This window comes from Cervus elaphus, chromosome 12, assembly GCF_910594005.1.
Source record: "Cervus elaphus chromosome 12, mCerEla1.1, whole genome shotgun sequence".
In the NCBI taxonomy this organism is placed as follows: domain Eukaryota; kingdom Metazoa; phylum Chordata; class Mammalia; order Artiodactyla; family Cervidae; genus Cervus; species Cervus elaphus.
In genome coordinates this window covers 85,064,025-85,090,974 of record NC_057826.1, presented here as the reverse complement: position 1 = coordinate 85,090,974, position 26,950 = coordinate 85,064,025, and the positions used below count along the sequence as shown (strand labels likewise).

The following is a 26,950-nucleotide window of genomic DNA, read 5'->3' as shown; positions in this document are numbered from 1 at the left end:
ATAATGAGACTGTAGGGTAGTTTAGAGAAACGTACAGAAAACTCTTACAAATGTTTGCTTCTCCACTTTTAAATGAAAATACTCATATTTTCTAATATGTAGTTTGTAGGTTTGGGTTTTTTTTTTGTTTTTTTTTTTTTTGAGGAATGGAAGTTGAAATGGTTGTGGAAGTAATAAATAGAAATGTTATATTCCATCCTTAGGGTTATCTTCCACCTACTAAAAATGGTGTGGAACCAAAGCGACCCAGCCGACCAATTAATATCACCTCACTTGTCCGATTGTCTACAACCGTACCAAACACCATTGTTGTTTCTTGGACTGCAGAAATTGGAAGAGTGAGTAAATTTTTGTTTCTTCCAGAGTTTTGTTTTATAAGGAAGGGTTAATCTCCATGGCTACTTGTGCTTATATATAAATAAAATGGGTATAAAATGAGTTGCCAAAGGATTTATTTTTGTCTCACCATGAATTTTCAACATGTTCCCATTTTAAAAATGGGATCTTGCAGTTTTCAGTGTTTTATACTTGATAACTTTCACTCAGTATTTTCATAAACATCTTCCTATGTCATTTCATGTTCATCTGCATGATTTTAAACAGCTACATCATATTCCAATACAAGCATCTATAGTTTAGCCTATTCCCTATTGTTGAACATTTATTTGGTTGATTCGTTACTATTTCAAAGAACATTTTGAAGGCTATCCTAGTAGCTCTAACTTTGCATACATACATAGTACTTTCTTTAGAGTAAATTCCCTGAAGTGGAATTGCTGAGTCAAAGAGCATCAGAATTTAAAGAAATTTTGTGTTCACTGGCAGATTGCCTTACCAGAAGATGTACAAATTTATTTTCTTTCAGTGTTTTTTCATGTGCCTGTTGACTGATAACACTGAGTTTTATTTTCTTTGAAATCTCTACTAATTTTTATAGGTAAATAGTGGTATTAGATTGCTTTAATTAGTACTCCTTTTATTATTACTGAGATTGAACAAATTTATTTGTGAATATTCACATTTAAAAATATATCAGTAGTTGTTTCTCTATTGCTGTTTTTATTTTTATTGTTTATGAGTTCTTATATTAGTGATTTAACCTTCTTCCACATGCTGCAAATGTTTGTTTCTAGTTTATTACCTTTTCATTTATGTGATTATTTAATGTGTAGAAGATTTAAATTATTATGGAGCCAAATTTTAACCAATTTGTTTCTTTTTTTCCTTTATTTTTTATTGAAGTATACTTGAATTACAGTGTTGTGTTAACTATAGCTATACATCAAAGATATGTGACTCAGTTATATATAGATATATATATTTACATTCTTATTCATATTCTTTTCCATTGTGGCTTATCACAGGTTACTGAATATAATTCACTGTGCTATACAGTAGGATCTTATTGTTCTTTCTATTCTGTATATACTGATGTTCATCTGTAAATCCCAAACTCCTGCTTCTACACTCTCTCATCTCCCTTCCCCTTGGCAACCACCAGTTTATTTTCTATGCCCTTGATTCTGTTTGTTTCATAGATAAGTTGGTTTGTGTCATATTTTAGATTCCACATATAAATGATACCATATGGCAATTCGTTCTCTTTTTGACTGACTTCCCTTAGTATGATAATCTCTAGTTGCATAGTTTTGTTTCTTTATAGTCGTTGCACTCAACCTCAGTTGCATTTAGTCTATCTGCCCTTCTCAATCTTACATAAATATTTGTTTATATTTTTTCTTGACTTTTGAGGTTTCTTGTTTTATCTTTACATATTTCATCCATTGTAAATTTACGTGTGGTGTGAAATAAAAATCTTAATTTTTTAAATAGCCAGTTCTAACACCATTAATTAGATAAATGCTAATTCTGAAGTAACCATTATTATATATTTGATTTTTATTTATCCTGTGTGTGTTTCTGCTCTTAGCCTAGCATTCTTTTTCTGGCACAATTTTAGAATATTTTTGATTATTACAGTTTTATATGAGTTTGTGTATATTCACAAATTCATTTGAAATTTTTAGAATGTATGCTATATTCCATGTACTGTACTGAAAACTAGCAGTAACATAGTGAGAAAAAAAAGTCCTGACTTGGAGCCAGGATCCAGGGGCCAGGTAGTTTACACACGAAAATGTGAAGGTGTCACAGGAAATATAAAGAAGAGGTGCATGGTGATATTAGAATATATTAGAGCACTTTGAACTAGAGAGAGGTCAGGTAGGGCTTCCCTGAGGGTGTAATGACTGAGCTAAGAGTTGAGAGAAGGGTAGAAGGAATCAGTTTGGTGAAAGGTTCAGAGCAAACAATCTTCAGAGTAGCCCACTGGCAGGTGTGAGCCTAGTTCTTTTCTTTTTTTTCCAGGCAAGACTTTATTGGGTCCCCTGCTGCAGCAAGGAGGAGCAAGAACAAACAACAGGTTTCCTTGTTTCCTTTCTCCCTGAGGGGAGATAAGCTTGTACCTAATACAGGGTGAGGGTAGGGGTGTGTTCCGGGGTCGGGCATGTGCAGTTGGGGCAAATTCTGGACAAACGATACGAAAAGACCAAAAAAACCCCACTGCCACTTTTAAGGAACCAGGAGCAAAAATAGGGTATTGCGAGCAAAAGCAGGGTACTGAGCATGTCCGCTGCACTCAACACCACCAGTGGGGTGGGCGAAACACCTAAGCCACTCTTCTGGCCTGACCTCAGAGCCTAGTTTTTTTAAGAAACTGAAAAGGTGCAAGAATGGCTAGAGTTTGAGATGCCTTTAAGATATTCTGAATAGGTGGGCATATGGGCTTAGAAAAGAGTTTGGGTGAGAGAGAAAAAAAAAGCATTATCTGCATATCTGCATATTGGTGATTATTGGAGCCATAAAAGCAGGCTGACTTTGCTCAGGGAAAATGTTTCAAGTAAGAAGAGAGTGTTGCAGACTTATTCTTGAGGAACTATATAACATTTAGTACTGGGTAGAAGAGAATGAACCTGAAGAGGGCATGGGGAAATAGTACCAGAGATGTGACAGAATCGAGGGTGAGTAAGAGAAACCGAGGAAAGAATTGCAAAAGAGGAGGAGATGATAAGCAGTATCGAACAGATGTTGAGAAATCAAGTATTTTTCGAAGTCTAAAAAAATACTTTTTGGATTAAAAATACAGCATAAGCTGTTCTGGCGGATAGTGGGAGGAGAAGCCAGATTGTGACCAGGTGCAAGGGAGGCCATGGAGGTTGTGAGTTGTAGAAGTGTGGATTTGGAAATAGTTACAGGTAAGCTGGAGGGAAATGTGAGATGACAGTTACTTGTTTGCTTTAATGGGAGAGTGTTAAATTTGTATAAAGGATGATGGCAAGTATCATCTTGAGAGGAAGAAGTTAAATATACAAAAGGAAGAAAGAATAATCAATAGTAAATTTCATAGTAACTCATTGTACCTAGGAGGGACAGCTTCTTTATTTAGTGGAATAAAAGAAGTGTGTGTGTGTGTGTGTGATTGTTACTAGAGAGATGAGTTAAGCTCTAATCTGGTGACTTCCTGTATGTCTGTGAAATAGGAAGTGAGAGAAGCCGCTGAGAATGAGAGAAGAAATCAGGGCCTTGAAAAGAGTGAAATGTTGGAAGCGTAATTACAGAGAATAAGACATATTCCCCTGCATTATTCCCCCAAATCTTTCTGGAATTGAATGAACTTGCTTAAAATTAGCTTAGAGAAGATTAACTTATTTACGGTATTCAGTGTCCTTATTTCAGGAACTGTGTGTTTCTCCATTTATTCTAATCTTGTTTCATGTTCCTGTGTAATTTAATAGATTTCTTCTCATAAATCTTCCATTTTTTTTTGATTCTGTATTGTTTATTGTTATTACTGCTTCTATAAATAGTTCTTTTTCTATTGTATTTTCTAAAATTTTATTTTTTACTTATTTAAAAGCTAGTTATTGCCGAATATTTACTATTCTTATATTGTTTCTGATAACTTTTTAGTAGGTTCCTTAGTGTGTCCAGACCGGCAGTCGTGAGTCTGAGAAGTATCATTATATAAATAATGATAATCCTAATACTTATGCCATAATTTCTTCTTCTTCTTCTGTTGTGCTGTCTACAGCCTTCAGACAATGTTAAATAATGTGAGCACTAGTAGACATACTTGACTTGTTCTTTATGTTAATGAGAAGACATGTCACAGCATTAAGTATTATAATGACTATTAATTCTTAATAGAATTTAATTGCATTAATAACATAATCCTATGATCCTCTTTTTTACTGGATATTTTTGAGAGAAATATCCAGTAAATTTTGATATTTTATCAGAATCCTTTGTGACATCTGTCACGATTATCTTTTTTCCTTTGCCTAATCACTATGTCACTGTTAGGTTTCAAACCTTTAGAATGTTTTTGTCTGGTATACTTTGGGCTCCTTGTTTTTTTCGTCCTTTTTAAAGAAGGTATTGCAGATATTTTGGGTTTGTCTGTGAGTGTGAGAGTATAACCTGCCTGGGAAGTGAATAAACACCAGGGTGTTTACAGTGAACCGTGAAAAAAGTCTGAAACTGTGGGAGAGGAGGGAAATGTGGTTGCTGATAATATAGCACTAGAGGAGGGGGAGATATTCTTCCATGGGAAACGTTCCACAGGTTAGAAAGAAAACAGTATAGTATCTTCAGTGATTTGAAGATCTCCCAGGTAAGATCTTTATGTAGACCCTGATCTAAAAGTTGGAGATCTTTTTTGAGGTAAAACGCTGAAAGTAAATTATTCTTTTTTAAAGCTGCAAAAGTAACTTATTAGTTTGTTTTTTGATCACTAGTTTTATTCAGCTTATGAAGATACTCTAAATAGTACATGTAGGATCTCTTACTGTTTGGAGGATTAATTTCTATATTATTAGTTTTTATTGAGAAATGTTGCCATTATGTCTTCAAAGGAAATGTGGTAAGGTGGTGAGTGGGAATGTTAGTCACTCAGTCATGTCTGACTCTTTGTGACCCCGTGAACTACAGCCCACCAGGCTCTTCTGTCCATGAAATTCTCCAGGGGATCTTCCTGATCTAGGGATTGAACCCTGGTCTCCTGCATTACAGGCAGATTCTTTACTATCTCAGCAACCAAGGAAGCCTATAGTGGTGGTAACCATCTTACAATTTATTTTAACTCTTTACAGTCAACATGTTGTACACTTTAAAACTTATGCAATGTTATATGTCAATTAAAAAACTGTAAAAGAAAAAGCTACTACAGTGCTTGAAGGAAATAAGTGAACAATATTATAACTTCAGAGTAATCACTGCATCTAGTATTTATTAAACTGTCATTGTAGAGAAGTTTAGATACTTGTATAAATATTGATACTTAATGTGTATATTATATCTTAATAATGAAGAAAATGTCCTGTGAACTCATTAGACAGTTTTGAAGACTCTTTGAAAGAGCATTTGACAAAAGCAATAGTGTAGTGCAATGTATTTCAGTAGTTGGAGTTAGATAGCACTTTGAAAGGGTAGCTGGATTAGTATGTTACCATCCACCTAGAAGTGATACTATATCACTATGAAGGTGGGTTTTCTTTTTTTGGAGTGGGGAGTTGCTGCTGAATTTCATGTGATATAAAATTTAATTCCATATTATCAGTATAAGTGGTGTTTGTTAACAGCTGACCATCTCTTTGCTTTTTTGCTTGTTATATGTTTCAACTAGAGTGAACATATATTTTCACTTGTACCTGTGGTTTCTACTTGATCTCTCCTTAAAAATCTATATAAAACCTTAGGTGATTCTGAATATTCAAGCTGTCAGTATATGATTTCACAGTGTTAATTAGCATTTCTTCAGTTTCTGTCATACTTAAAGCATTCATCAAATAATAAAGATGAATAGGATTTTTTTTTTCTAAAAGAAGTTTTTTAGTTTTATATTAGATTGGTGTGTTTGTTGTCAGTCTAAAATTTTGGCAAATTTTCAGTTATTTGTTCCTCATTAATAAATTAGAAGATTTGGGACTTGCCTGGTGGCTTAGTGGTAAAGAATCCACCTGCCAATGCAGGAGACATGGATTTGATCCCTGTGGCGCACAACTATTGAGCCTGTGCTCTGGAGCCCAGGAGTCGAAACTACTAAAGCCCACACACCCTAGAGCCACGCTCCGTGATAAGAGAAGCCACCTCGACGAGAAGCCCATGCACTGCAACTAGAGAGTAGCCCCCACTCGCTGCAGCTAGAGAAAAAGCCTGCTTACCGTGGCAAAAGAAAGACTACTAAAAATAATTATGTTTAATTATGGGATTTATTAATGAAAGTACGTGTGTATGTGTGTTAGTCGCTCAGTCATGTCCGACTCTTTGCAACCCCATGGACTGTAGCCCACCATACTCCTCTGTCCTTGGAATTCTCCAGCCAAGAATACTGGAGTGAGTAGCCATTCCCTTCTCCAGGGGACCTTCCTGTGCCAGGGATTGAACCTGGGTCTCCTGCATTGCAGGTGGATTCTTTACTGTCTGAGCCACCAGGGAAACCCCTGATGAAAGTAAATTAGCTCTAAGTTTTTAAATTTAACTTTTATTTTATATTGAGGTACAGTTGATGTACAGTGTTGTGTCACTTTCAGGTGGACAGCAAAGTGACTCAGTTTTACATATACATGTATCCTTTCTTTTTCAGATTCTTTTCCGTCTATGTTATTACAGAGTATTGAACAGAGTTCCCTGTGCTATTTAGTAGGTCCTTGTTGATTATATTTTATGTATGTGCTGTGCTTAGTCACTCAGTCATGTCCAACTCTTGGTGACACCATAGACTGCAGCCTGCCAGGCTTCTTGTCTATGGGATTCTCCAGGCAGGAATACTGGAGTGGTTTGCCATGCCCTCCCAACCCAGGGATTGAACCCAGGTCTCCCGATTTGCAGGCAGATTCTTTATAGTCTTAGCTACCAGGAAAGCCCAAGAGTACTGGAGTGGGTAGTCTATCCCTTCTCCAGGGGATCTTCTCAACCCAGGAATTGAACCGGGGTTTTCTGCATTGCAGAAGTGTGTATATGTTAATCCAAGACTCCTAATTTATCCTTCTCACATTAGCTTCTTTGGTACTTTTCTTTTCCCCCCAGAAATTGTATAACATGTGAGCACCAGTAAGTTTCTGTAAATGAAAATGTGACCTTCCAGAGGGTATTATGGGATATATTCTCTTGCCAAAAGAGGGCAATGTGTTTTCCAGAAAGTGGACGTAAATGCAAGTTGAGATGTACATTGGACTAGGTTAGGAGGGTCAAATCAAATGGTGTGTGAAGTTAAGATCTATAGAGAACCACTCTGGCCTTGGCCATTAGTCCTTTGTCTTGATATCCCTACTCTTTCCTCTTGATTTCTAGTGCCACCTTTGTCACCAAGCAGGTACATGATCATGAGCAGATTACATACGTTTTTAAATTTTAAATTAAAAAATATTCTGTGTGCTTCCATTGCATCAATCCTTTACTTAGAAAAGTACTTGCCCTACCTATCTCTCACAGGCCTTCTTTGAGGTTTAAATGAAGTGGATAGCATACATTAAGAGTGCATACAAAGCTCTATATAGCTAATAAATTGAAGATGGCAATAACTATTTTTCCTTTTGCTTCTTTCCCAGTCACTTGATCTTCTTGATTCCAATACCAAGTGGAAAGTGGGCCTCCTCATTTACCTCTCTTACCCTTCATAAGCTTCAGCCCTCTTTTATTCCTCTTATCCAGTCATGTACCCTTTCCTTTGCCTTGTTGATCAACTTTTTCTTTGTTTCTCTTTTCCTACTTGCATCTCTGGTTAATCCCTCTGCTGGTGATGGACATTCATCTGTTCACTTGCCAAACCAGCGACTTCTCTTTGACGGTTCAGTATTCCCTCTGCTTATTGTGGTAATAGCCCCAGCAGGGTCTTTTCAATAACTAAAGCATAGAGAGAGGTAAATGGTATAAATTACCAAGCTAATTTGTAATTTTTTAAATAGCTACCGTTACTTACTAAATATGGTTTACGATGACTTTGACATCTTATTGGCCTTGGTTTATATTTATGTTTAACAATGTTCTTTTACAAAAGTGCCTAAAATGGTTAGCTTCAAGCATAGGTAGTCAAGTAATACAGAAGCATGACAGATCTGGCTTTATCTCTTGAAAGTTGCAAAATTAGGGCAAATTCTTTTACTTCTCTGCATTTCACTTTCCTCAGCAGCTTTTTGGTTAAGATTAAACGAATTACTGTTCATGAAAACACCTAAGATAGTGTTTGCACACAGTAGGTGTTTTAACAGGTGTTAATTTTCTTTCTCTATCATTTTGGGATTAAAGTAGATATACCTATTTACTTACATATGTTGTTTGTTTTCTACATCGTTTTTTGTTTGTTTGTTTGTTTTCCAGAACTATTCCATGGCAGTGTATCTTGTAAAACAGTTGTCCTCAACAGTTCTTCTTCAGAGGTTACGAGCAAAGGGAATAAGGAACCCGGATCATTCTAGAGCTTTAAGTACGTATGATAATCTTGTTTTATTTATGCAGCTGAACTGTTTTGGTAAAAATTAGAATAGTGTTTTTTCAACTCAAGAAATTTTAGATTTTTTTTTTTTTTTACTAGAGGTTGTCACTGTGAATTAAAACACTGAAAACCTTGTTTTGTGAGCTAGAGTGATTCAAGACTTAACAGTAGTTTTAGGGAATTCCTTGGCAGCCAAGTGGTTAAGACTCCATGCCTCCACTACAGGGAGCATGGTTGAGGAATTAAGATCTCACATTAATTCCCTGGTTGAGGAATTAAGATCTCACATACTGCATGGTGTGGCCAAAAAAAAAGTTTTAATATCTTTGTCATGACCTTTATTGTATAATTTGTATTTTATTGATCTTAAAATTAACTTTGTAACATCAGTATATGAACACAGAATATTTTACCAAAGCTTCATAAAAATAAATGTTCAGGAATTTTAGAAGATGGAAAGAAAATCTTGGCATATATTTTACAACAATTATTGTGTATTAAAAGTTTATCCAGGAAAAACGTCCAGGGATATGTGATGACAGCATCCCTGCATTAACAAAGTAAAAAGAAAGTCAGTGGGGTGGTAGATAAAATAATGAAATAAGTTCTGCTTTTAGTCAACTGTGTAGCCTTGGAAAGTCAGTCTACCTCCTCTGAATTGCTCGTTCCTCATCTGTAACAAGATACCACATGATACCACATGATAATCTAACACTCCTCCAAAATCTGCATTCTTAGGTAGAAAGGATCATTCCTTTTGTTCTGTTGAACTTGAGAGGTAGAAAAGTGCAACTAAACTATTCTGCCCTCAGTGAGGGTTAAGCCCAGAGGTTGACGGCCTTTCCAAAGAAGTAAACTAAGCTCTTCCTTTATTCTCTTCTTTATAAGAAGTAGATTCTTCATGAATGAATTTGCGGGTATCTGGAAATGGGCACTTGGAACACAAAACTTTTACAGATGAAGGTTAGATGGCTACCGTTAAGGACATTCTTGATGTGAGTTGGTTAATGGAGCCCCTATCAGATTTGTAGTTAGGAACATTCTGATAGAAAAAAAAAACTCAAGCAGTAAGACCACCTTTCCTCTTGCTTCCCTTTGTGGCATAGCGTTTATTTTTGTTCTAACCTGTTTTCATACCAAAGTAAAAGATTCCACTACCTCTGAATATCAGTATGCCCTTAAGAGTTCATTGAAGGATTTTTCTACTTTAAAGAGGCTCTTTTAAAAAATGCAAATATTCTGAGTCAAGAGGAGCACACTGGTGGCTAATGCCTCTGTAGGCATTCCTTGATAGACAGTGGAGAGCTGGAGGCCTGGTTGATGTCTAAGGGAGTAGAAGCACCATTTGCCAAGGCCAAGGAGATAGTGAGGGACCCTAAAAGTAAGAGAAGGGACCAACACCTGCTTTGAAGGAACATGAAGAGAAGAATTTTTCTTTTTTCACACTCCATTCCTGGTCATTCTCTTGAGAATCTTGGTATTTGCCACATAGTATTAGACTGTCATTTAGTCAGAAAGTATTATTAAATTATGGGAGCCTGTGTGGAAAAGGTCATACCAGGAAATAAAGCTAAAAGCTGATGAAGCTATTAAATGGCACAACAGTAATAAGGCAAGCTGTCTTTGTTCAGGCTGTAAACTCTTCTCCATTTGTAGCTGTAGCACCATCTGGAGGGGGAGTGGAAAGGTGAGCCTAGAGTTACTTTCTTCACTGGCACAAACGCTGTTAGCCACTGTTAAGCTGGAAAAGCTACTTAACTCCAAAGCTGTTTGTTTCATCTCTCATGCATCCTGGAAGTGGAGAATAGTTGGAGATTGGGTAGGATTTTTGTCACACTTTGTATCTTATCTTAATTGGCCTGGGGAACCAACAAAAGATTCATTGGATCCTACCAATAAAACATTTGTTGTAATTGACTAAAGAACAGATTGTTTGCCTTTATGCTATCTCTAAAGAAGTAACTTTCCCAGCATATTAATTATGTAATTAAAAGATTGTGTGAAACAACTTGACAGAAGAAAATGTTGGTGGATTTCTCAGATATTTTGAAGGATCTAATTACCTCCAAATAGGTTCATTGTAAGTTATTCTTATCAATAAATTCTACTGGCAAAAATAAATCAGACATTATTCCTGAACTAAAGTCAATAGTATTTAGGCTTTTCACAGAGAAATCCACTCTCTGGTTCATTTGTTTTAGTAGATTTTTGTATTGTGGTTTCTACCTTCATGTAGTTTTCCCCTCATAACTATCACAAAAGAGTCCTTTACTAATTCTTGGTCAGGTTCCTGTCTCCGCTTCTTTTTCCCCTGAGCAGACATTTTAAACCTTGGCCATACTTAAACAATATTCCCCCTCTTTCAACACACTGTCAGTGTAAGAAAATTGGTGCTATATGACTTCTCTAAATTGTCCATTTCTTCCATAATGTCACCATAACTTCATTCGTACTCATCCTTATTTATTCTCTTCAATCTCAGGAGGAGACGTCCCTTTTCCTGCCCCAAATTAATCTATTGATTCATTTGTCTCATTCAAGAAATTGTTTAAGAGTCTACTGTGTTCCAGGCACAGGAGAACATGGTATTATAAGAGCAAAACATACGCTGTTTCTGCATCCTTGAGAAGTTTGCAGTCTGATGGGAAAGACAAAATTAAATGATTGCACAAGTCACTAATGAATTACAGTTGTGACATGTGTCTTAAAGAAGAAAGACGGGGAACTCTGGAGGTAACAGCAGGAGAACATAGTTCTCTGGTGCTGTGATGTTTAAGGCAAGATTATAAGGATGAGGAGGAATTAAGCCCCAACATAGGAGGAGAATATATCAAGAGACAAGGCTAGTGGAGTTGGAGTGGAGAGAACAAAGGAGGAAAGTGGCCAGAGAGATAGCCATGGAGTGAGTTCTTATAGGTGATATAAAGATAAATGACAGAAGACCCTTAAAGGATTTTTAAGCAGAGCAGTATGACCGGATATGGGCAATGAAAAGATCACTTAGTAGACTGAATTGAAGGGGAGCTAGGCTGATGTAAGTGAGCCAGTTAGAAACCCAATTGTACAGAGATGTTGTCTTGAACTGAAGTAGTAATGATGAAGATAGGAGTTGATATTTTGAGAGATGTTGAAGGGGAGAATGGTGATTATGTGTGGGGAGCAAAGAAAAAGAAATGAAGAAGGAGTTCTGGGTTTCTTACTAGGCACTAGCTTACATGGTAGTGCCATTTACTCAAATGGAAAACAGTGTTGAAAAGATCAGGTTGCAGGAGCAAGATCAGAGTCCATCCTCGGATTTTTGGTATTTTAGATGTCTATGAGGCATTCAGATGGAGATGCTCAGAAACAGTATTATGAGGCCTGTCTGCTCACTTATCTGCTCTCTGTCCTGTATTTTCAGTTCCTTCCTCTCCACAGGCTCTTTCTGTCAACCTTCACTGTCAGGTCTTTTTCATCCTTTAAATAATACAAAAGCAAGGTACTCTCTAGGAACCTGTATTCCTCCTATTCTCATCCTAGTTTCCTCAAAGATTAGTCTACACTTCCCTTTCTACCTCCTCACTGCAAACCATTGTGTACTTTTAACTCCCATCATTCCACTGAAACTACTCTTGTAGATATCACAAGTGACAGTCTGATTGCAGAATTTAAAGTTTGTTTTTTCAGCTTATAACTTAGGTATTTTTTGCTACATTTCGTGTTAACAACTTTCCCCTGGAAATTCTTGTCTCTCTTCTCAGTCACTTGCCTTCAGTGGATTCTCTTAAGGGAAGCGTCCTGCATGTTTGTTTTCCCTGGGTTTTTGTCCTTAGTCCACTTCTATACATACTTTCGCTAGAGATTATCACATTTACCTTTGTGGTTTAAGTTAGCACCAACTCCCAAATAAATATTTTCATTCCAGACCTTCCCCTGAATTTCAAATGTAGATACATGTAGCTGTCGTCACTGAAACATAATACTGTTTCCTCTAATTCAAGGAGTGAAAACTCACAAGTTCTATCAGACATAAACCCTAAATATTTCTCAACTCTTGCCAAATTTTCTCTCCCTACCATCACTGACCTCATTTAAGCTCTCATATCCTAAGTTTATTTCAAAAACCTATTCTTGAATTATATATTCCTCTCCTTTCTTGGCCCCCCTTTTCCTGTCTCTCTTCTGATAGCAACCTAAATGACTAATATGACCTAACCTTACCTATTTTTTTGCAATCCATGGCTGGCTAACACCAATGGAATAAAAACTAACTTTGAGGGCTTCCCTCCTGGCTCAGTGGTAAAGAATCCACCTGCCAATGCAGGAGACATGGGTTCAAAGCCTGATCCCATGTGGGAGGATCCCACATGCCGTGGGGCAGCTAAGCCTGGACGCCACAGCTACTGACGCCTGCATTACCTAGAGCCTGTGCTGCTCAGCAAGAGAAGCCATCACGATGAGAAGCCCATACACCACAACTAAAGAAAAGCCGGTGCAGCAACAAAGACTCAATACAGCCAAAAACAAATAAAAATTTAAAAAAAAAACTAAGTTTCTTAGGATGACTTAAACATATAGCTTTCCATGGTGTGGCATCTGTTTATTACTTTCTGATGTCATGTGTATTCACTCCTCTCTCATTCTTTATATTCCAGAAATAATGAATTCTTTTCTTTTCCTCAGTGCTGTGTCAGTATTGTTCTCTATGACTCAAACTTCCGTGTTACCTCCTTTGCCTAATTCTAGTTAGCCTGCGTGCTCAGAACCCCCAGAGCCGATGCGCCCATCTAGACTATGAATTCCTTTAGGCAGGAATTTAATCTTATCTTTCTTTGAATTCCCAGGGTCTGGCACATAGAAGACCCTAAGACTTCTGTTAAGTAAACTGATGAGAAGAGATCTTGAGTGAAAGATCACATCTCTGTGCCTCTTGTTTTCTTCGTTTATAAAATGAACATGTTGGACTTAATATGTTCAGTTGTTTCCAGCCTTAAAATTCTAAGAAGGATAGAAATCTTTTTTAACCCAGAGCAGCACTGATGGAACATCTGTGATGATGGAAATGTCCTGTCCCGTGTGGTAGCCACCAGCACCATGTGTCTGCTGAGCACTTGAAATGTGGTAGTGCAACTGAGAAACTGAATTTTAAATTTGGTTAAAGTTAAGTATAACCACATGTGATTAGTGGCCAACTCTCATAGCACAGGACAACAGGGATTTTCAAAGATTAATTTTAAATGTGGCTAACTGTAACTTTGTTATGGGTCATAAAGTAATATACTGCTGCAGCTCACAGTGACACAAGAAAACTTGAATTCCTGGAAGACTTATCACATGTTGGTTGATGCAGCAGGATAAATATCATGTCTTGTTTTTAGTTTTCACTCAAATGGCCACAAAGGATGAATACTTTACTTACTTTGTCTTTCCTTCATACTTTCTTCTGAAATTTAACATAATGATTCCCATACCCTACCTTTCTTCTTCAGTCTTTTGGTTGTGTTTATCAAAGTTTACAAGCAGTAAAAATTCACCTTTTTAAGTGTACATTCTGAGTTTGACAGTTATATGCAATCATGAACCACATGTTACAATGAAAACATGTAACATTCTTCACCCCAGAAAGTTCCTCTGTGGACCTTCACACTTCCTATCATTTCTTCTCCCCTGGTTCCCATAACCATGAATATGATTTCTGTCTCCGTAGTTTTTCCTTTTCCAGAATTTCAGATATTTGAAATCCCACAACCTGTAGCCATTTTTTTTTTTTTAATTATTTTTTTACTGAAGGCTTCCCTGGTTGCTCAGATGGTAAAGAATCTGCCTGCCATGTGAGAGACCTGGGTTCGATCCCTGGGTCAGGAAGATCCCCTGGGAAAGGGAATGGCAGCCCAGTCCAGTATTCTTTCTTGGAGAGTCCCAGGGGCAGAGGAGCCTGGTAGGCTACAGTCCATGGGGTCGCAAAGAGTCAGACACGACTAAGTGACTAACACACACACACTTTATTGAAGTATAATTGCTTTACAGTGTTGAATTAGTTTCTAGTATACAATGAAGTAAAACAGTTTTACATGTACATACATCCCCCCCACTTTTTTAAATTTCTTTCCTATTTAGATCATTACAGAGCATTGAGTAGAGTTCCCTGAGCTATGCAATTGATTCTCATTAATTCTCTATTTTATATATAATATCAATAGTGTATATATGTTAATCCCAATTCATCCCACCCCCTGCCTTTCATTTCTGATTTCTTTCACATAGTATAATACTTTTAGGCTCATTTGTGTAGTTTGAGCTCTTTATTACTGAGTAATGTTCCATTTATTGGTACTGTAATTTGTTTATCCATTTGTCAATTGATGGATATTTAGATTGTTCCCAGGTTTTCGTTATGAATAAAGTTGCTGGAAACATTTACATTTTGCGTACGAATATCTCAGTTTTGTGAACGTTTTCATTTCTGTTGGGTAAGTACTCAGGAATAGGATTGCTGGATCACATGATAAATGTATGGAAAAGAGATTGGCAGTTTCTTATGAAGTGCATATTCCATTTTTTCATTCTTTCCAATAAGATTTGAGATTTTGAGTTTTTCCCAATTCTCACTAGCAGTAGGTATTGTCAGGCTGCTTTGATTTTGCTGTTCTGATTACTCTGTAGGTGATACGTCATTTGTGGTTTTAATTTGCGCTTTTCTAATGACTGATGATGTTAAACATCTTTTCATGTGCCTATTTGCCATCCTTCCAGCTTCTTTGATGAAATGTCTCTTCAAATTTTTCCCATTTCTTTTATAGTTTATGCTTTTTGTATACTATGAAATCTTTGCCAAATCCAAGATCACAAACATTTTACTTCTAGAAGTTTTGTTGTTTTAGTTTTCAGTTTAGGTCTGCAATTTATTTTACATTAATTTTGGCTCTGCTAGGTCTTTGTTATTGCATGCAGGCTTTTTGTAGTTGCAGCAAGCAGGGGCTACTCTCTAGTTGCAGTGCATGGGCTTCTCACTGCAGTGGCTTCTCTTGTTGCAGAGCAGAGACTCATGGCACACAGGCTCCGTTACTCCACGGGCATGTGGACTCTTCCCAGACCAGGGATCAAACCCAGGCCCCCTGCGTTAGCAGGTGGATTCTTAGCCACTGGATCACCAGGGAAGTCCTTACAATTTATCAGAAATTAATTTTTATATGGGATACAAGGTAAACTTATAGGTTCATTTTCTCCCCATATAGATACCCAGTTGTTCTATAACATTTGTCAAAAATATTAATTTGTCCTCCATTTAATTATCTTGGCACCTTTGCCAAAAACCAATTGATGATAGGTATATAAATTTATTTCTGGACTCCCTTATTATCTTCCATTGACCTATTTGTCTATGTTTATACCAATAACACAGTCTTACTAACTAAAGCTTGATAGTAATTCTTGAAATCAGGTAGTCCTCCAACCTGTTCTTTTTCAGAATTGTTTTGACTAAATATAGTATATAAAAAGCTAATGCATAGTGATCAAATAGTTTATACAGGAATATTAGGGTCATTAAATATTTTTAAAAATCTGTCAATAAAATTCACCTTCTCAGCCAACTAAGAAAAAAAATCATATGATCATCTCCATAGATTCAGTAAAAGCTTTTGGTCACTTTCAATATCCATTCATGATAAAATTCAGCAAAGTGGAGACAAGGGGGTTGTTTAATGTATGAAAGGGTATTTTATAAGAAGCCTTTAGCTAATATCATATTAAATGGTAGAAACTTCACCCCTAAGATTGAAAATAAGACAAAAATATCTTTCTTAATACTATTCAGCATTGCCCTTGAGATCCTAGCCAGCACAGTAATGCAAGAAAAAAGAAACAGATTAGAAGTGAATAATAGTTATTGTCTTTATTTGAAGGTGACATCATTGTGTAGGGAAAAAAATCCCAAAGAATCTACCAAAAAAAAAAAAAAAGCTACTTGAGCTAATGTGTGAATTTATATGGTCAGTTTATAAAAATTGTAACATCAAAAAAATGAAGTACTTAGGGATATATTATGCAAAATACGTGCAAGATTGGTATGCTGAAAACTATAAAATGTTGGTAAGAGTAACTAAAATAAGTATGTATTTTGAATACTTACTGAATAACAGAGAGATACATCACGTTAATGGATCAGAACACTCGGTATTGTTACTGGAGAGATGTCAGTTCTCTCCATTTTGATCTGTAGGTTAAATTCAATTCAGTCAAGATCCTTAAAAAGTATCTTTACATGAAAGGATTGATTGAATCTATAATGGCAAAGGTGAGAAATCAAAGCTTTTCTTAAAAGAAAGTGACAAACTGATTCTAAGATAATTTCAGAAAAATCTTTCACCTCTGAAAGAAATGAACATACAAATCATATTTTATTTTGTTGCAATAGCTAATATTTTTTCCCTCCCTCCTGAACCTCCCTCCCACCTCCCTCCCCATTCCACACAATAGCTAATATTTATTGAGAATAATGTTATTTTAAAGCATTTGTTTGTAATAACTCATTTAATTCTTAAAACAATGCTATGAGCTCCTAATATTATTCTCATTTACAAGATGATGAAACTGAGGCACAGAAAAGTGACTAAGGCTGAATTATAACCTAGGCTGGCTCTAGATTCTTTGCTGTGAACCACTGCCTCAGGTTGCCTCTCCTTTTTCATGTCTTTTCAGAGTACTAACACTGAACTTCGTATAGACAAAACCTAAAGTCAGTTACTGTTCCCATTGCTGTTTGTATTGCTGTGTGGGTATTAAGAGGGGTGGTTGTAAAATGGTTAGTAATCACATTTATCATACGGCAGTTGTCACCTGTAAGCAGACACTATTCATTAAATGTATCTTAAGAAAGGATTGGGTCTATAATGGCAAAAGCATGTTTTTCATAATTTAAGTGATGTGATAACTATTTTCCAGACAAAATCCATGGATTGTATGCCTTGTTAGATGTGATAGCTTACAAGTTAAGTAGACTTTAAATTTTTGGAATTTCCAGGCCATAAAATGACTTTTTAGTATGTCATCAGAATCTCATCTGGAACTTTTTATAAAAAACTACTTATTTGTATCCCTCTGCTCCATTTTGATTCAGTGGGCAATTATAAATTAGAAAGTTCTGTAGGTAGTTCTGATGTGCATCTTAGTTGAGATCCAGTTGTATAGAGTACCTAAGATTTGGACTACTTCAAAAAAAATTCAGACTATATGCTCATCAAGTTTAATAAAGGCAGGATTCTTAATTCTTATAAATGGCTGTTAGTTCAATAGACATCTATTCTGAAATTCTTCTTCTTTATACAAGTAGTTTTCCCTTTTCTTCTCTTTGTGTATCTATGCATATCTGTGCTTCTACCCATCTATCAGTCAACTGTCTGGTCACAATCACTTGTACCTCAGGTCTGAAATTCTGTGATTAACTATGTCCACAACTACTCCGCTTGGGCCCCCTTACACATACAGACTTTAAAGTTACTGTGAAAGAGTTTCAAAAATTATTTGAATTTTACATTTAGGTATATCCTGTCTCACTTCTGTGTTGAAGTTTAATTGAAGTTCTAGGGTTTTCAGAAGTAACCTGAATGTCTCTGGTTTGCAGATGAGAAGTATAAAGATCCTTGTTGTATTAGACTGACCAAGAGTAACAGAATAGCTTTAAAAGTAAAATTACCAGTGCTGCCTCTCTTAAGAACCACAGGAAATTTGAACTAAGACTTAGAGATTATATAGTGTGGGTTGTTATTTTCCAAGAAGTTAAATTAATCTCATAGAAGAGGATTGACTTGCCCAAGATAGTGTAACTAATCAGGTTATGGGTAAATAAATAGAAAACTCAAATAATTATATGGTTTTTTTAAAAAGCAGTTGAACTTTTTTCTTTTTACAATATGAAATTAGAATTAATATGTTTACAATACATTTTTTTTTCTTTTTTTTAAAAATATGGAACGCTTCACGAATTTGCGTGTCATCCTTGTGCAGGGGCCATGCTAATCTTCTCTGTATCGTTCCAATTTTAGTATATGTGCTGCCGAAGCGAGCACAATAAATATTTTTATTATCTGAGCTTTGTAAAAATTTTATACATGTTAATTTTATAGTTTTTATTAATTTCTTTTAAAATAAAATTGTCATAGTTGAAAAGAAAGAAAATATTTACCCAGTTTCTTAGTGTTATAAAAGAAGGGTCTGCCATCAGTGACTATGTTAACCTGCTTATATAAATTTCCTTTATGTTAGTGCAGTGCAACTTTTGTTTTGTCGGTGAGAAATAGGAAGCTTACAGGAAATGTAGTTAGTCTATAGATAGGTATACGGTCATTTTCCTTCCTTTGCTTATTGTAGAGATTATAAACTATAAAATTGTTTTTCCATTCAGTTGATTGGAAAATAATTGAGCAGATTATTCTTTAGTACCATTTTTTTAAGTTCCTCATTCTTTTTCTTATGTTGCATCAATGATACATCTCTAATAAACTTCTTTTGTTTGCTTTTTCTTTGATGAATGTCAGTTAAAGAGAAGTTGACTGCGGATCCAGACAGTGAAATAGCTACAACCAGCCTGAGGGTTTCTCTACTATGTCCAGTAAGTGCTAACTAATATTTGCTCTCCAGGAGGTTTAATACACATTTTCTTTTTTTTTATTAAGTATTTCCAGTATTTAACAAATCCTGTTACCTTGAAACATACCCACTTTTTAAGAGTTTATGAAAAGTAAAAGATATTATGTAGTCTTAGGATTTGAAATCTAAACAAATTTATGTCTATAAAATTTTTCTACTCTTCAGTTCAGTTCAGTTCAGTCGCTCGGTCGTGTCTGACTCTTTGAGACCCCATGAATCGCAGCACGCCAGGCCTCCCTCTTCATCACCAACTCCCAGAGTTTACTCAAACCCATGTCCATCAAGTTGGTGATGCCATCCAACCATCTCATCCTCTGTCGTCCCCTTCTCCTCCTGCCCCGAATCCATCCCAGCATCAGGGTCTTTTCCAATGAGTTAACTCTTCGCATGAGGTGGCTAAAGTACTGGAGTTTCAGCATCAGCATCAGTCCTTCCAGTGAACACCCAAGACTGATCTCCTTTAGGATGGACTGGTTGGATCTCCTTGCAGTCCAAGGGACTCTCAAGAGTCTTCTCCAACACCATAGTTCTACTCTTAGTTATATTTAATATTGATTATGGTTATTAGATGACTGTCTCTCAGACTTAAGTGTAAAATCTCCAAATAAGGCATGTTAACATTTTAGTGTATTTATTGAAATTTCATTTTATTAAATAGTATGCTTCTGAATAAAAATCTGGCCATGATTACTCATACATTTAACTTAATCACTTTGCCAACAATGACTATAACAAGAATTAAAAACTATTGTTTAACCTGAATAATTGAATTGGTATGCATATAAAAATCAACTAGACATATTTTTAAACCAGAAAATGAGATCAGTTTCATCATTTCTATAAAATAAATATAATGCCTAAGTGAAAACTGGTAGTGAAAATATTTCCAAAAACATGTTGTTAAGGTTTGTTTCTTAACTAATTTGATGTTAGGTCCACCAATAGTAGGAATGGTAGTTGAATGATGCTTTCATACAAAAATACGTGAAAAACTAAAAGTAAGTTACATTTTGATTGCCTTTTGTTCTGTAATGAATCATATTTCAATTGGGGAGAAAATATGAAAAATAAGAGGACTCAGCTATTTCTTCATTTGCTGGGATTGTTCAGGCAAGTTTGATATTGAAGGCTTTTAATACTGAAATCCTACTAATCTAAGGTGAATTTATTCTTAAAAAAAAATTTAAATAAAGATTGTTTTGTCTTATATCTTAGTCTCTTATAATTTATAAAACCTCAACACAAGTGTGAAAAGCACACCTCAACACAAAAAGTAATGAAAAAGTCAGTAGCTCAAGAATTAGTTTATAATATAATATTTTGCATGGCTTTAACAAAAAAACTTTTGTTAAGAGAACTTCTGTTCACTATTAAGCATCTATAAATTACAGAAAAAATATAGTGAAATTAAGAAAAACCACTAAACCTATCATTTTGTATATATCCTTCTATCTGTTTTTCCCTTACTATGGCCAGTCATTTTTATAGGGAAAATATTTTGACTCCAGGATTTTTGTTTGTTTGGGTTTTGGGGTTTTTGTTTTTTTTTTTTCTTTTTGCCATGCCACGTGGCATATGGGGTCTTAGTTCCCCAACCAGGGATCAAACCCGTGCCCTCTGCATTGGAAAGGCAGAGTCCTAACCCCTGGACTGCCAGGGGAGTCCCTGTATAATTATTTTAAATTCTTTCCCATGTATATGATTCAGTAGTTGACAGGACTGAAGGGAGAAATAGACAGCAACACAATAATATTAATAGTAGTAGACTTTGATACCCCACCTTTGGTTATTGATAGAACAACCAGACAGAAGATCAGTAAGTAAGCAAAGAGCTTAATCAACACTGTATACCAGTTGCACCTAACAGATATAGGTATGCTGCACCCAACGAAGCAGAATACACATTCTTCTCAAGGGCACGCAGAACGTTCTCTAAGATAGAGCATGGGTTAGGCTACAAAACAAGTCCTAACAAATGTAAGATTAAAATCATATAAAATATCTTCTTTGATCACAATGTGATGAAACTAGAAATCAGTAACAGGAAGAAAACAGAAAAATCCACAAGCACATGGAAATTTAATAATACATTCTCAACCGATGAATCAAAGAAGAGGTCACAGGGCATTTAGAAAATATTTGAAGACAAATGAAAATAAAAATACAGTATACCAAAATTTACAAGATGCAGCAGAAATAGTAGGAAGAGGAAAGTTTATAGCAGTGAATGCTTGCGTTAAGAAAGAAGTCAAATCAACAACCTAATCTTGTACCTCAAGGAACTAGAAAACTAAAGCCGAAGTCAGCACATGGAAAGAATAAAGATTAGAAAAGAGATAAATGAAATAGAGACTGGAAAAACAGTCCAAAAAAAGTCACGAGACTAAGAGTTGGTTTTTGAAAGATCAACAAAATTGACAAGCCCTTAGCTAACTAAACTAAGAAAAAAGAAGAAAGATTCAGATAGGTAGAATTAGAAATGAAAGAAGAGACATTATAACAAATGTCACAGAAATCAAAAGGATTATGAGACTGTTATGCCAACAAATTAGATAATCTAGAAGATGTAGATAAATTCCTGCAAGCATATAATCTACCAAGATTGAATCATGGAGAAATAAGAAATCTGAACAGACTTCTAACTAGTGAGGAGATTGAAGCAGCAATGAAAAACCTCCCAACAAAGAAAAGGCTAGGACCCCTTGGCTTCAGTGGAGAATCCTACCAAACATTTAAAGAATTAACACCAAGCCTTTTCAAACTCTTAGAAAGAATTAAAGAAAGAACACTCCCAAACTCATTCTTTGAGGATAGTGTTACTGATCCCAAAAACCACACAAAGACACAAGACAAGACAAAATGAAACAAACTAGAAAACTGCATACCAGTATCCCTGATGAATAATGATGCAAAAACTTTGAACAAAATTCTAGCAAACTGAATTCACCAGTGCATTAGAATAATCACATACCAGACCAAGTGGAATTCATAGCTGGAATTGTAAGACTGGTTCAGCATACAAAAATAAATCATTGTAATAGAGCACATTAACAAAATGGAGCACAAAACCCACATCTCAATCAATATAGAAAAAACTTACAAAAGCATTTAATAAAATTCAACACCCTTTCATGATAAAAATACTCAGCAAACTAGAAATAGGAGGATGCTTCCTCAACATATTAAAAGCCATATATGAAAAGCCCACAATGAGCATTATACTCAGTGTGGAAAGACTTGAAAGCTGTTCCTCCAAGGTAAGGAACAAGACAAGGATGCCCATTTGCACCACTGCTGTTCAACATAGTACTGGAAGTTCTATCCAGAACATTTGGGCTGGTGGTAGATTGGAAAGGAAGAAGTAAAATAACTTCTGTTTTCTGATGACATGATCTTTTATGTAGAAAACTCCCCTTAAGATTCCTCAAACAAACAAAAAACTTGTTAGAACTAAAAAAGTTATAGTCAAAATCAGCACAAAGTAGCAGTCAAAAGTTAGTGGCCTTTTGGGCTTCCCTGGTGGCTCAGTGGAAAGAATCCACCTACCAATGTAGGGGACACGGATTGGATTCCTGATCCAGGAACATCCTACATGCTGCAGAGCAACTCAGCCCGTGTGCCACAGCTATTGAGCCTGTGCTCTAGCGCCTGGAGCCACACCTACTGAAGCCTGCGTGCCCTAAAGCCAGTGCTCCACAAGAGAAGCAACAGCAATGAAAATCCCACATGCTGCAGCAAAGAGTAGCCCCCACTCGCCCCAGCTAGAGAAAGTCCATGCAGCAACAAAGATCCAGCACAGTCAAAAATAAATAAATAAAATTTTAAAAAGTTAATTTGTCTTTCTGAAAAGGAACTAAGTGACCAAACTGAAAAGGAAACAAAGAAAGAAAAGAAAGTGAAGTCGCTCAGTCGTATCCGACTCTTTACAACCCCATGGGCTGTAGCCCACCAGGCTCTTCCATCCATGGGATTTTCCAGGCAAGAGTACTGGAGTGGGTTGCCATTCCTTCTCCAGGGGATCTTCCCAACCCAGGAATCAAACCTGGGTCTCCCGCATTGTAGGCAGACACTTCACCGTCTGAGCCTCCCATTTACTATAGCATCAAAAAGGATAAAATATTTAGGATTAAACTCAACCAAGGAGATTGAAAATTATAAAACATTGCAAAAATTCAGAGAATATAGAAATAAATGAGACATCCTATAATTATGGACTAGAAAACTTAACATTGTTAAAATGTCCATACTACCAAAGGGATTTATAGATTCATTGTTCTTATCAAGTCCCATTGGCATGTTTTGCAGAAATTAAAAAAAAAAAAATCCTAAAATTTTTATGAAATCTCAAGGGACTCCGAGTAACCAAAGCAATTTTAATGAAAACAGAATTTGAGCTCTTCCATTCCCTGATTTCAAAACATGCTAGAAAGCAATAGTAATTAAGATGGTGTAGTATTGACATAATGATATTAATAGATAATGTAGACCAGTGGCCCAAAAACAGATTTTTGCAGCATATATGATCAAATGCCTAGGAATGCCAGTACTGCATGATGGGAAAAAGATAGCCTTTAAACAAATGGCATTGGGAAAACTGGATATTCACATGCAGAATAATGAAGTTGGACCCTCAAAATTAACTCAACATAGATTTAATATCTAAACCATAATACCTTTAATTGTTACATTCCCAGAAGAAACATGGGGGGAAAGCTTCAGTTGAATTTGGCAATTACTTCTTGGATATCACACTAAAATCACAAGTGACAAAAGCAAAAACAGACCAACAGGACTGCACCAAACTTAAAAACTTCTGCTTATCAAAGGAAACTATTAACAGAGTGAAAAAACAGCTTAGGGAATGGGAGAAAATAATTGAGAATTTTATACCTGAGAAGGGGTCAATATCCAGAATATATAAGGAACTTCTGCAACCCAACAGCAAAAAAAAAAAAAAAAAAAAAACCTGATTAAAAATAGGCAAAGGACTTAAATAGACCTTTCTCCAAAGAAGATACATAGATGGCCAGCAGCCCACGGAAAGATGTTCAACACTGCTCGTCATTAAGGAGATGCATATCGAAAGCACATATGAGATAACCACTTCATGCCCATCAGGTTAGCTCCAATCAAAAAAACAAGATGACAAGTGTCAGCAAGGGGGCCGCAGACACCGGAACCCTGGTGCGCTCTTGATGGGAATAGAAAGTGCTGTAGCCATTATGGACAACCGTGTGGAGGTACCTCAGAAAGTTAAAAATAAAGTGAATATGTGAGCCATCAATTCATATATCTGAAAGAATTCAAAGTAAGATCTCGAAGAAATAATTTGCATAACCACATTCATCACAATGTTATTCACAATAGCCAAGAGGTGGAGGCAACCCAAATGTCCATCAAGAGGTGAACAAATAAAATATGATATATTATGTATGCAACATGAAAAAAAGAAGGAAATCCTGTCATATGCTACAGGGTGGATAAGCCTTGATAATATTACAGTAAGCAAAATAAGCTAGTCACAAAAGCATAAATACCATATGCTTCCACTCATGAGGTATCTAAAGTAGTCAAAATCATGGAAACAGAAAATAGACAATTACTACGGGCTGGGTGGAGGGTTTCAGTGGTGTTAGATTAAAAAGTTCTAGAGATGTGTCATACAGTAGTGTGAACACAGTATTATTGAATTGTACACTTTAAGATGGTTAAGGTGGTAGATTTAATGTTAAATTTTTTGTACAATAAAAGTTATTGGCTGGAGGGACCTGGGATGAATTCTTAAGTTAATCAGACGTTATAATAGACTATGATGTAAAGGAATGTGGTATTTTTTAACATTTAGAAAAATGGTTCACAGTCCAGGTTAGTGGAGGGCGAGAAGACAGTTTTTTTAAGTTGTATACGTATCATATCCTCTTTCTTCCAAACACCTATTTATCCACCCTCTCCTTTGATGTGATTTCTTGCCACCCCGTTCCATTATAAAATACCAGTTTAGAGAATATGAGAAATTCAGGAATGTGCATAAGCTTCATTTTCCATTTAAATCACTGGAAGGGGTCTTGTTTTTTATGCATTCTCATTTTAAAAATGTTTACAGTTGTGTTAATATATATGATGTTTGTATCATTTAACATTTAGATGAAGCGTTTATTTGTATAAATAAGCGCTACAGTATAAATCTTGATGTTCTTATTTATAGAACTAGTTTTGAATTTCATAGTTCAGGTGATCTTTATATTATTACAAAATACTAATCATGTTTTGCTCCTTGTACCTCTTAATTTAATGGGCCAACTTAAAATTTTTCTTTCCATATCCCCTTTTTTAGTTTCAGCAACTATAGCAGTTCATTTTAAATTGACTTATGCTTTCAAAATTCAGATCATAGGAAAAACTACTCTCTCTATAATATAATCCATAATTATAATACTTTTATGGATTTCTATTTGACCTAAGAAACAATATCTTTACAATTATTCTGGAACAGTAATGCTTATATTTTAGGTAGGTTTTTACTCTAAAAAGTAAAACTTCATAATGACAACTCATCTATACATCAAATTTATAGAATAATAAAAGAGATTTGTTCCCTTTGAAATATGTAAATATGATGTCTGACTGTGCATTTGAATTGCCCTGTTGTGATATACACAGCTCAAAATAAATGAGTTTCTGTTGTTTGTGTGCTGTTTAGCTAAAGGCAATGAAAATAATTAAAAATGCTTTTGCTCTTTGGGAATTTTTTAGTTCTGATTTATTAAAAATAGAACTGGAAGAATTTTTGTGAACCTGCTTTGTGAGGTACTCCCTAGACCTGTAAACTCAAATGCAAATCACTTGAGGTGATAGAAGAAAATGAAAAAGAAACTCTTTGAAGATTTATTCATGAAATACTTAATGATGAAAAAGTTGTAAAAGTCCCAATTTCACACTGTTCTTTTCTTTTTACAAAGGAAAAGTACATATATTCTTGATGTTTTTAGAGTCCTTTTGGTATAAGCTGGTTTGAACTTATATCTAAGTAGGGTATTTTTTTCTCTTGAAGCATCCTTAATTACTATTATGTTATAGTAAGATTAGTGGCTTTAGAAAACTTATTTGGGAGTTGTTTTCAAAGTGTTTATTTGCAGATGATGCAAATGTCCATCCCATCCCATATAGGGAAAAGGGGTTTGTAATTACAAGATGAAGATGTTCAAAGCTCAGCTTCCTCTCTGAAAGTTAGAGAATTCAGTGTCCACTCTTAGATAAGTATTTAGAATTTAGTGATTGTTTTAAAAAGTCAGGAATATGAGGGTTATCACGTAACAATTACTCTGTAATTCTTTGAAACAAGGCATTTGTGTGACAGCTAATAAATTGCATTTCAAATTGAACTTCTTTCTTGTACCTGTTTATACATGTCCTTCCTGTGTCATTCATGTAGCAGTGTTCCTTAAAAATTCTGTAGGTAAACTTGTCAGTGTGGCTGGTCATAAGGGCTTGAGAGTTGCTCTCCCAATGAAAAGATGAACTGACAGCTGGGAATTTAGGGCTAAAGGTATGTGAGATGATGGTCTTTGGAGAATAATTGCCTTTCAGAGTATAAGTTCTACAGCCTTTGCTTGGATTCTGAAACTGTCTTTGTATCTTATCTTCTTATCCACTGTCTTCATAAACTGTCAGAAGTAGCCTACTTAGTTATGTAGTTACCTGAACCATGTCTGTGATTACTGTATTCATCTAGGATCTCTCTACTTAGTTTTAAGGCAGTGGTAAATATACCTACTCAGTAGGAATTTGCACTTTCCAGATAAGTTAAGGCCTGAACTTTAGACATAAAAATTT

At 35.6% G+C, this 26,950-nt stretch overlaps 1 protein-coding gene and 1 non-coding gene across 3 annotated transcripts in view; one reads left to right on the top strand and one right to left on the bottom strand.

Annotated features, from left to right (window-relative positions):
* The window catches only part of PIAS1 (protein inhibitor of activated STAT 1), a 125,357-nt gene that overhangs the window by 82,807 nt on the left and 15,600 nt on the right, over window positions 1-26,950 (top strand). For both annotated transcript variants that reach the window (XM_043919822.1, XM_043919821.1), the window contains exons 6-8: window positions 204-338; window positions 8,377-8,482; window positions 19,006-19,079. In XM_043919822.1, the coding sequence (XP_043775757.1) occupies window positions 204-338; window positions 8,377-8,482; window positions 19,006-19,079 (315 nt within the window). The remainder of the gene's footprint in view (window positions 1-203; window positions 339-8,376; window positions 8,483-19,005; window positions 19,080-26,950) is intronic.
* On the bottom strand, window positions 18,431-18,537 carry LOC122706085. The gene has a single exon (XR_006344326.1). It is a non-coding gene; the product is annotated as a U6 spliceosomal RNA (small nuclear RNA).